Below are 12,296 nucleotides of genomic sequence, written 5' to 3' on the forward strand. Positions count from 1 at the left end.
ACAGTTTTATGTACACGCCACACCATCCATTATACTGTATGTTCATTTGTACTGTATACATTTTTTTGTGGTGCAACACTTCATTCTACATAGTATACTAAACTTATTTTGAACCTCTTCATCCCATGTATACCTTTACGTATTATCGTTCAACTAAGACCCGATGCCTTTTCATATGTGAGGTGAGATGCCTTATGGACAATGGCTAATAAATACTGTATCTAACTCCTTCACCGAAAGACATCTCTCTAAAACTGTTATATCGCCTGGTGGTAGAAATAATACGTGAAATCAAATCTCCTACCAGTATGATGAATATAAAGACGATACAAAGGAGGTCAGCTAAAAGCATGCATCGAAAGATCTTTACTTATCTGCAAGACGATCTGCCATGTATGAGTGCAGGGCAGACTCCCTCGCTCACAGACGCAGCCACTTCTACAAAACAGTGTTAGCATGTATCATCCACACCTAAGTCCACGTGCAAAGCAGTATGCGGGGCCGGTCGATTTTCCAGTGAAAGAAACTGGTATGCCTTAATTCTACGTATCACTTGCCGTAGAGGACCCGGAAACATAGGTTGCATGTGTATAGCAGGACTTCCCACCCATGCCAGGCGTGTATAGTCAACCAAAAAATTATCACACCCCTGGAACTCAATGTGAAAATTAGCGAGTTTTGCAGACGCAAATGAAACTATTAATCCGGAACTTCATAAGATATGCTACCCAGTAGGTTATGCTTAATGGAAATTCGAGTCCTAAAAAATACCACAGACAATTTTTGCACTTATAATCACAGGGTGGCTCATACATCACAATGTTTCTTTCATATTTCAGAATAATACGTACGGAAAGGGGGCAGACAATTAGTTGTTGACGGTACTGTACTTGTCGCAGACAATACATACATACATATATACATGCATGCATTCATACATAGGCTACTAAGAAAAGCCTATTAATCTGTCTCATATTGTGCGGGAATATTGAGAAGTACAAGTGAGTGAGACATCAGCGCTTTAAATTTAAGTAACCTATTCAGGCTGAAAAGGTTAAAAATCTCCCCAGCTTCCTCACGTGTCTGTCTGTTACGTCACACAGCTTCACACGATCCTTAGATCATTTATTTCTCGACTGACTTGTATCCCTCCAGCAAAGTACAAGCTTCACTTCCTTATAGTAGAGCGCGGATCACAATGCGGTCATGCAACACCTTTTTCCATGTCCACTTCCCGGTTTTGTCCCGTTTGCAGTGTACCTGCGCCTTCCTTGTACTGTTTTTCACATTTTTCACATTTCACCCTGTCATCTCTCATCTTTACTAATCATCCTAGAAGTGAACATAGTATTCGAAATTAATAGTAAAGGAAGAAGCTGCGTACTCTTAAAAAAAAAAAAAAAAATCGATCCAAGGCCAACCCAGCCATAGCTACTCTTTTTTTTCCGTAACATCATCCACATTTTCGTCCTTTTCTGGTTTATGTCACATATATCAGTGGCTGAAAAACACAATCTTACGTCTCAACACCCTTTTCCTAACGCTTCTTCGTGACTGCCATCATATTCTCGTGTTAATCAATTGTTACAACTCAGCAATCTAGGGGAGATGTCAATTTTAGACCATGTTAAGAGTAAGGGGGTATAGTAGTCTACCAGATGTCTGGTTTTGACAAAGAGGATCCAACCATCAGACACACACACACACACACACACACACACACACACACACACACACACACACACACACACACACACACAAACAGTCAAGCTTATCTGATGATTTATTATTGTGACTGTATTATTATTATTATTATTATTAGTAGTAGTAGTAGTAGTAGTAGTAGTAGTAGTACTAGCAGGAGGAGGAGGAGTAGTAGTAGTAGTAGTAGTAGTAGTAGTAGTAGTAGTAGCATGAGTAGTAGTAGTAGTTGCAGGAGTAGCAGTAATAGTAGCAGTAGTAGTAGTAGTAGTAGTAGTAGTGGTAGTAAGAGTAGTAGTTTATTGCTACAACAACAATTACAACAACAACAACTACTACTACTACTACTACTACTACTACCGCTGCCGCTGCCGCTGCTGCTCCCCGACGGTTGTATTAAACTCGGGAATAGCTTCTAACTTTGAGGATTAATGAGGTCTATCTAAAACCTCCAGTTCCCTAGTTCTTTCTGAAGCTGTATAAAACTACACTGATATCGCAACAACAAAGGGGGGGGGAAAATGACGGGTAGGTTTATCTGATAGTGACTCCCTTGGGTGGCCGAGGGTGCGGGGCGGGATAAAATATATATATATATATATATATATATATATATATATATATATATATATATATATATATATATATATATATATATATGTCCTTGAAAAGATATACTCATATTACATTGTTCTGGACTAGTCGCCATCTTTGCATTTTGAATATTAACTGGCAACTACAGAGTAATCGTGAAAAACGGTGATATCACAAAAAGGTCCTATGGAAATGAAGGATAGTTGTAGCATTTTCCCTTTTCCGTCACTGAGCTATTTAAAGGACGTCATAAAACACGAAAACCTTTGTCAGGCTAAGGTAAAAGTACAATATCCAGCCATCCGATGTGATGATGCACCTCCAAAAACATGGCATTATTTGCTCACGGTTACTCAAGATGGATCGCTACCCACAGATCTGATTATTCCCTTTCACCACAAGGGTAAACTTGATATATATATATATATATATATATATATATATATATATATATATATAGGAGAGGCCCGGTCAGCCAGTCACAACCTAAGGATTTTAACGCGGAAATTATTTCATGCTAGCAAAGCCCATACGGTGCTTCAGTTTAGGGAAGGCTCAATTGGTTCCTCATCTAGCCTATCTAGGACATCTCCATTTATCTTTTCTTGCCTTCTCCAGACTCTTCCACTCAGGTGATGGCAGACTTTACGAAGCGAAGGCGTTAAATACAGCTTGTGGGAGCACCTTCCCTACTATACTGTCTTTAACTTGGTCTAAAACTCTCACCTCTCCATCTTGAACGTTGTGTTGCAACAAAACTTATTGCAAGATTACGATTCTAGTCTCGACAGAGACCTATGAAACGGGTGCAGAGCTGGAATACTGTTTTTTTTTTTTTTTCTTGCAATGAGGTAAGTGAAATTAGCTACATAAAGGTGAACATCATGCCAAGTTAAGGTGAAAAGCTATAAAGGTCCTATCTAAGTAGAAGGAAAACGGTCTCTTTTAACCGAAGAAAAATATAAATGACGAACTGAGGCTGGAGTTAAAGTGAACCGGGGACTTTTTCTTGGGGGGGGAGGGGGAGGGGGGCTCAACATAAACATCATCCTTACCATCACTACCATCATCACAAATATCAGCAGCAGCGGCAACACGCTTATCATCATTATCATTACCCTATCTCGAACTAATAACTTCGATAGTGGAATACAGGCTGGGACAAGGAGCACAGCAGAAGTGGAACTACCTTTTTTTTTTCTTGTGTGTGTGTGTGTGTGTGTGTGTGTGTGTGTGTGTGTGTGTGTGTGTGTGTGTGTGTGTGTGTGTGTGTGTGTGTGTGTGTGTGTGTGTGTGTGTGTGTGTGTGTGTTTGTGGTTCTGAGTAACTGAAAATGCAAGCTGACGCCATTTTATATCAGAGGAACCCACTCACAGTCTTTACAAACATATTAGTGAAGAAAGTGGACACAGTTATCCATTAGAACCAAAGATTATCATTTTATTTACTTATAGATCCATTTATTTATTTATTTATTTATTTATTCATGTTACTTCCGCTCGACAATTACTTTCAGCTTAAAAGAAATTTCGGGTAATGGTGATGTAAAACAATATCCCTTTGGATGGATAAGCGTCCCTCAATTCCCTTCCTGTCCCTTGAATGGAGTATGGTTGACTGCAGGAAATGGGTAACGTTAGCCTGCAGTTCACTGAGTTCACATGCATCAACATTCCTTCATATTTTTTATAGGATTAGTATTTCCTTCTTGCTGCCGTCATGCGATTTTTTCAACTTTGGAGAGACTTGTGGCAGTTGTAGTCCTGACAACCTTAAGGTTATCATAATAGTGAACGTGATGGACTGCTGGCTTAATCTGCCATTCTCCTGTCGTCCATCATCCTCCTTCCGGAGGACAGGGACATAGCTGTGGTACGTTTATATAACCAGGTCATTGAGCGGCCGGGTTTTATCGGTGCCACCACATGAAGACGTCCTTCTCCAGCACTGTAGGTATCAGAAGCAATTCCACGTAAATATCAGGACGTCGTTTATATACAGGGCGTCCTATTAAAACTGAGAGAAGTTTAAGGTTGTCCTGGGACTAATTTTGAGCAATAAATCCTATGTCAACATGGGTTCAATTCGCTTCCATTACAGAGCGACAATAACTGATGACCCTGTGGACAAAATTAGTCTCCTTCATAACTCACAAGGTCATCGATCATTGCCGCTTTTTAATGACGTGAGAATTTGAACCATGTTGACATACTTGTAGTCTATGTAATTAAAAGGAGACTTAAAAATAACCCCCTGAAGAGTCTCAGAATCTCGCAGGGCATCCCACTTTACACTAACACCAGGCGGCTTTCTTCCACTTATGAAAGAAGGCGTTAACATCTTCAGTCCTACGACGTACTGTATTTCTTTACGAGTATATATTCCGTGCTATTACCAATGAAACACCTTTGTCGGAGAGGAACGAGAGAGGGTATTTAAATCCGAAAGCACCGAAATTTCGCCTTACACACAGAGAATGCTTAGAGTATATTGATGGCTATCTACCAACCAAATTTCATCCCTTTACGACAGACTGTCTGGCTTGTGGCCCTCTTTTGAAGATTTTCGACATCCTGCACTTGGCGCGTGTCACGTGCCATGTGCATCGCCTGGGTGTGATGAAACCTGTCAAACACAAATCTTAAAGAATTGGACTATCGTATGGTGCAAACCACGCAGTGATCGGCCCTGTGGTTGCTGAGATAAAAGCTTCTCAAAAGCGTTATGGTCGAGCCGGGCCGGGTCGGGCAGCTCATATGTGAAAATGCTACTGACGAGAGACTAGTGAGAGCTTCGCCCTCGCTTGTAACCAGGCGATTCTATTCAGCTTAGAAGAAACCTCAAATTGAGGGGTAGATACAACTCTCATTAAATGCTCCACCACTTAAGGACTTTCCTAAGCTGAATAAAGGCGGCCAGGGACTGATGTAAAATCACTTCCCTTCTGTACCAGGGCATATTTCGGATTTTATTCTTGTTACAGACAGACGAGTTTATTCAGCTGTGGGGAGATCTCTGGTAGTGAAGGGATGAGACACAATCTTCCTTCAAGAGACTTATCATCATCATCATCATCATCATCATCATCAAAGTATTAACCTCTTGAATTCGGTGACGTCATCTTTTAGTTTTTTCTTGCTGCCTATTAGCAGACAATATATATGTATTTTTTTTTATTTAGGGGAAATTTTTGGTGGCGAAGGTATTACTGAAGTTCTTAATTTATCCCTACCGCTGGAAAAATCTGATTAAAAAAATATCAGGGTAGCAGGAACATAAATTACGTCACCGACCTGAAAGTTATTCACATTTCCCTACTACCGCCAGTGGACTTTATTCAGCTTGGGCTGAATCTGTTATACTCTTTTTCCTCTAGCATGGCCTAAAATTGCCATCTCTTCATTTTAACTGCATAATTATTGCATTAAAACATGGTGCTAGTTATGAAGAAGGGATATGGAAAGGAGGCAGCAATGACCTTTCCTGCCGCTGAAGTGCGATACGTGATATATGCTGCGGCAGACGAAACTCTGGGCCAACGTAAGGTAAAAAGTGGCAAAAGTTACCCATTATATACAGACGTGCCCATAATTATGTTGGGATGGACCTCAGCCTGTACCCTCTAACGGTGAAAAGGGGAATTTTCTAACCCTCTGTAGCCAGTCTCAACATCAGGGGCAACTTGGTTATTTGCCAACACCGCTTTTATATACCGATATTATTGTTATTGTTGTGTGTCCGAAGATACATGCAATTCTTTAATACTGTCATAAGCCAAATATTTCACTTCTAATAACACGTGCATAACTAACCGATGTCAGTAATATGACTGAAGATAAAAATAAGAGAGTTGTAGTAATACCAGTATATGAAACGCTGTGTGAATTAGGTTCTGAATGATAATAATAATTAGGAAAAACTGGTGGGCTAACTGATAAATAGGCGGAATGTTAGAATCCAGTAACTCACTTCCACCTAGAAGTTTTACCATAGTTGCACACACACACACACACACACACACACACACACACACACACACACACACACCCTGCTCGCCGGCTCAGTGGTAACGCCCTCGCCTAGCATCGGCTAAGGCGGAGGTTAGCGTCTTGCTAGGGATGCGTAAAGTTTCACTGACGAAACGGATGGTTGTTGTCCCCCTTTAGCATGGGGATGGGTGTGTGTATATGTGAAGGTCAAGGCTTTACCCTTATATCGGACAATATGAGCTCTCAGTTCTCTTCTGGGAGAGTAAAATGCTGATGATCACAACCATCACGTGATCCTTACCGACGCGGTGAATTACACACACACACACACACACGTAGGGGGAACACAAAGTTGTTGGCAGTGGAGAGTGTACCATCCAACCAAGACTCAAGACCAGATTGACAATGGGATTTGGAGTGCTTTGAACACAGGAGTAATGTGTAATTGTGAAGAGCAAACTTTGCGCTTCTTCATCTTTGGGCAAATACCTTTCTCAGAATTGCCTACTGTCGACAGTATACACATGCAACTCGCAACTGGAGCAACTCACGGCTAACCCTGATCTTTTGACCCAAGCTTTAAGATATACGTAAAAGGCACACATTCTTCCCCGAACCTCTTTACAATATTTGGTTGTTGCGAACTAAAACATCGGTAAATTTTTGTTGTGATACACTATGTACAGTTTTCCTATACAATATCAGTTCTATTACTGTGGTTTTGCCATCACTGACTAGAGATTTTTTTTTTTTATTCATTATTTTATTCTGCCGTGGATAATAAGGACTGCATTCAGAGTGGGTGAACTGTCTCTAAGGGTATCATCTGCCTCCCTGTTGATTGACGGAAACTTTGCCCTCCCCAGCGAGTGGGCAACCGTCACATGCTGTTTGTTCGCAAATCACAATCACTCCTAGGACTAGAATCGCTGTGGGTCACATCTGAATATTGCACCCTAACTGACTGAAGCTAGTTATTTTAATTATAATTCTTGTCAGAGCTGCCGACTGTATCCGTCCGTGGGATGCTGAGTGAAGAGTTAAGGTCGGATTAGAGGTATACTATTATTATTATTATTTTTTTAATACGTCTCTCTCTCTCTCTCTCTCTCTCTCTCTCTCTCTCTCTCGGTCATATTGTTTGGAAGCATTTTACTGTATTGTTTATCACTCCATTGTGGAATTTCGTAAAACCTATAATCACGGGTGTTGAAGATAATGTAATACAGCAATAAATCAGTCTCACCGATGCTTACGCACAAGCCAGTAACTATAATTTGCAGCCTTTAACCCGCGGCATCCCGTCGACGTACTTCCACGTCCTCACGTTATGTCATTGCCAATCCCGTTGACGTACTTCAACGTCCTGCAATTGCAAGGTTCATAATTTCCACAATTTTCAAAATTCGCGCGAGATTTTCGATTCGCCCACGTACCCAAGCCTCCCCTACCTGCCGCCAGGCGGGCAGCGTCCCAGACCCCGCGTGACCTGCGCTCGCCCTTGTCTCGGTCACTCACCTGTTAGCAGTGACCCAGGTCAGACATGGCGCGTAAAGGTCTCTCAGACGACGAAATACAATCCGCCCTGGATGCCTTCACTGGAGATAGTGATTCTCCACTTGATGATGATGTGGTGGATCGAGATTATGTGCAGCCTGAGGAGGAAATAACAAGCAGTGATGAGGAGGTCCCTTCGCCCCGGAAAAAGCGGTATGTCACGTATCGTAAGGCAAGGGAAGGCCAGCCTGCACCCAAAACACCTGCATGGACCTCTCTCCATCCCCTAGAGAGAGATTCTGATGAGGACGATGACGATGACGGCGGCTTAGGACGTGATGTTGCCTCGTGGTTGGGGAAGGAAAAAATCTCACCCCGAGGATCAGAAGGTGGGGCGAGAAGGCAAATAAAGTATGGCCTAGTGTTTTGTCTGGGGAAGGCGAAAGTGGTGTGGTGGGAGTGCGGGGTGAAAGGGAAGTGGTGTGAAGGAGGCAGCACGAGCACGTGGTGCACGTAGGCCTAGGGAAGAGGAGGTGGAGCCACTCCCCAGCACGTCTTTCGCCATACAATATTCCCAAACTTCCTCCACACAGCCCCAGGATGTGGGGAAAGGAAGGAAAGGGAAGGGAAAGGGGTAAAGGAAAGGGGAGAGGGAAGAGAAGTGCGAGTGATGAAAGGCGCCGCTCTCCACCTCCCCAACCTCCCCCACCACCACCAATGTTGCGTTGTGCCTTCAGCCATGTTTCAGAGAGTACCATAACTTCCTACACTACTGAAACTGTGTGGGATGGCGATATGACGCTCAGTATAATGGTAAGGCCAGTCAGTATGTACCAAGTCTTATATAAACTTGAAACGGGTGTAATGTTTGCAGGAAAGTAATGTATAAGTTGAGAAATAGTGTAAGTTGAACGAAGTGATATGAAAACTACACCCACTGAATAAATCTGCGAAAATATGACGCTCAGTATAACACTCTGGTCAGTAAATATGTGATAGCAAGAATATAAAGTGGAAACGGGTGTAATGTTAGCATGAATAAAACGTATAAGTTGAAAAATAGTGTAAGTTGTAATAATTGATGTCATGAGTACACCCACTGTGTAAATCTGCGAAAATATGACGATCAGTATAACACTCTGGTCAGTAAATATGTGATAGCAAGAATATAAAGTGGAAACGGGTGTAATGTTAGCATGAATAAAACGTAAGTTGAACAATAGTGTAAGTTGTAATAATTGATGTCACGAGTACACCCACATTCTGGTCAGTATGTGATAGGAATTATATAAAGTGGAATTTGTTGTAATGTTAGTAGTAAGGTATTTTATAAGTTGAATACTAGTGTAAGATGAAACAAATGATATCGCGTTAACACTCCCTGTGTAAGTACGCGCTAATATGACGCTCAGTTGCATCGTAAGTTCCGAAATTATGTGATATCAATTATATCAAGTGTAAACATGTGCAATGTTAGTGGAGAATTATTATATAAGTAAAGAAATAGGTTGTAAGTTGAAATAGTAGTCATAGCGACTTCACCGTGTGTGTTATTATGCGCTATTATTACGCTATATATTTACGTAAGGCCTGAAATTATCTCAAAACAGTTCTATAAAGTTGAAAAGTGTATAATGTTATTAGAAAAGTATTATGTAAGTAGAAAAAACACAATACGAGTTGAAACAACAGTCACAGCGAGTTCACTCACTACGTAAATAAGCGCTAACATTACGCTAAATGTTATCAAAAGGCCTGTGAATACGTAAAAACAGTTCAATAAAATGTAAAATGGTATAATGTTATTGTAGAAGTATTATGTAAGTAAAAAAAATTATATGTATCATGATTTTCGAATGTTAGCGATTCATCATGACCAAGTTGCCCGATTTTGCTCGTTTCGCACGATGGTACAATGCTTATTTCTGCTCTATTTTTGTATAAAATCCAATATACTCTTTTATCACATGTTTTTATGTTTGTAATAAATACATATCTACTTACTTTCATTGGTTTCCCAGACTTATAATACCATAGAAAACGTTAGAGGCTCAGACCGCCTACGGAGAACACGGGGCCAGGTGGGACAAAGGCATACCTATTTAAGGTAATTATGGACCCCGGGGAACAATTTCCTTGTCACTGACCATTGTTTCTGACCAAAAGCGAAAGTTTTAGCAAAAAAAAAAAAAAAAGGGTCGAAAAATGGTCGGGATTGGGGGGTACCAGTGGTGAAAAAGTGGTCGGGACGGGGCGGGTTAAATACAACATTCACACGTACTAAGCACGCTTTTCACTGATTTTGTGATATTCACTGGTTAATATTTACCTACCGGTACATTACTATATTAAACTTACCCATCATAAGAACTATGGATGACAGTAGTGGTTGATTTACGGCATTTCATGTAAGCACCACAGTTTACAAAGTTTACAAATGTAATGAACCCACTGAACAATGAGGTGCCGTCTACATCTTATTCCTGATGTATCCTGGCATTCTTTTTTTTTTTTTGGGGGGGGGGGAGGGGATTAGGATTGACTTGAAATGCTAGTGGGTTTAGGCAGCCTTAGATAAACACCATACAAGCTATATCTTTGGTATGCTGCATAAAATCGTCTGTTAGTGGTAAGAGTAAATTAAGAGGACGTGTCCCGGATTCAAGGAGTTCATTAACTACTCACAGAATCATGCTTTGCAACGATTGATTGTTTCATCCTACACAGTAAACACGGTTTGTAACCGTGCTTGACAGTACTTTACCGTATTTCTGTCCTTTTTCGTAATTATTACTGACATTGTTTACTAATCCACATATTATCAGAAACAAACTATTTGACATATTACACATGAACAATCCGATTTATAATCGGACATAGCTCTAATAATAAACAATACGTAACAAAAGTAGTGGCAAATAATTTAGTTGCCGCTGGCATAGAGAATGGACACAGACGGCTGGAAAGTTCCTCATCCCGCCGCTAGAGGCCAACAGCGTTCAGAGACAAAAGTATATATCTACTTTGGGACGTGTCAGTACCATGACGTTTTACAATGTATTCTTATTACCTACAGGATTCTAGAGAGGCACCCCTGATGCAGGCACCAAGGTGGCTCCACTAATCAGTTATACACACAATCCTCTCCTCTGTCTCTCCCTGTTCCCTAATTAGGTGATGGATTACAGAAAGATAAGTCAGGTCTGCAATCCACCAGGTTCACATGAGTCTTGGGCAACAACAACAAGAATAACAAAACGTACCGACAAACTAATTTTGCGTAGGTGACATTAGTAAATAGGAACTTTCAATATATCTTCTTTTTTTTTTCATTCTTGCCACAGAAAAGGCTTTATTTAACTTAAGAGACATAGTTAAAAGTCATTGTCAGGGAACCGAAATATTTCTTTCTTGTTACCCACAACCTCAATTACTTTCCTTGGAAGGGGGAGAAGGGGAGACCGAGGAGGAGGTGGAGGGATGGGGTGGAAAGGTGTATGAAAGACGGTGGTGTGAGCTGTGGGAAGGGTAGTCTGACATCGGAAGGCAGGGTGATACACAAGCGATTGACTTGCGGTCACTTCGGGATTACGGCGTTTCGCTGCATAAGATTGATAGATTGGTAGACGGCTTGACAGACAGGGACAGAAACAAATGTGTAATAGCGAAGGTAAGAAACTTCTAATAACCAAGATGGAATTTATAGATGGATATTTACCTATACTGAAGATAACTTGAGTCAATAGGTCCATGATGCTCGTCCTCCTGAGTGACTTCAGTCGAAGCTGAAGAATATGTGGCTGAGCGGGTTGTGTTGGTCAAGATTTCTGGTGCCAGCTCTAAATATATACCACAATTTCAAGGATTCTTTGACATCGACTCTATGTTCAATATCACAAGTAAAAAATAAAAATGCTTTACCAGTTCAATTTTTCTCCACTAGTAGAATTCTTTGTCACTAACTCGATTTTTTTTTTTTCTCTCATAAATTCAAGAATTCTGTTTCCCCAGCATGAAATCACTCGTTTAAGAATTTTTCTCACCAACTTGTAATTCAGTCTCACAAGTTAAAAAATTCTTTCTCACCAACTCAAAATTCTGTCCCATAAGTTCAAGGATTCTGTGTCACAAAGTCGAACGTATATCTCACATTATCATGTTCGAGAGTCGTAGACTTTGAAAACTGGTAACTTTTTAGAAAGTGCAGCTGAAGAGATTGTTCTTATGCGTTCGTAAGTCGATCTCACAAACACAAGGATTTTGTCTCACGAACAAAAAATGTCATCCCCACAAACTCAAAATTGCACATGGATATCGAGAATCGTGGAGACAGAACTTCAGGCAAAAGGATGTGATTAGATCGTGCTGCTCATAAACTCTGCCTCACAAATACAAATGTTCCTTCATAAATTCAAGAATTCTATCTCGAACACAGATATCGAGAATTGTAGAGATGGGACTTGAGAGGAAGGCGTGGCTTGTTAGAATGTGATGCTTGCCAAGAGTCTGTGTCAT

General features: G+C 40.8%; 1 protein-coding gene across 1 annotated transcript in view; it reads right to left on the reverse strand.

The window, feature by feature from the left end:
• The window catches only part of LOC145390620 (zwei Ig domain protein zig-8-like), a 404,864-nt gene extending 393,319 nt beyond the window's left edge, over nt 1-11,545 (reverse strand). Inside the window, exon 1 of the mRNA XM_080265416.1 lies at nt 11,500-11,545. Coding sequence (XP_080121542.1) covers nt 11,500-11,533 — 34 coding nt within the window. The 5' untranslated portion in view covers nt 11,534-11,545. The remainder of the gene's footprint in view (nt 1-11,499) is intronic.
• Between the last annotated feature and the right edge of the window lie 751 nt (nt 11,546-12,296).

This window comes from Coenobita brevimanus, chromosome 15, assembly GCF_032717465.1.
Source record: "Coenobita brevimanus isolate Jiangsu-jjx chromosome 15, ASM3271746v2, whole genome shotgun sequence".
In the NCBI taxonomy this organism is placed as follows: Eukaryota; Metazoa; Arthropoda; class Malacostraca; order Decapoda; family Coenobitidae; genus Coenobita; species Coenobita brevimanus.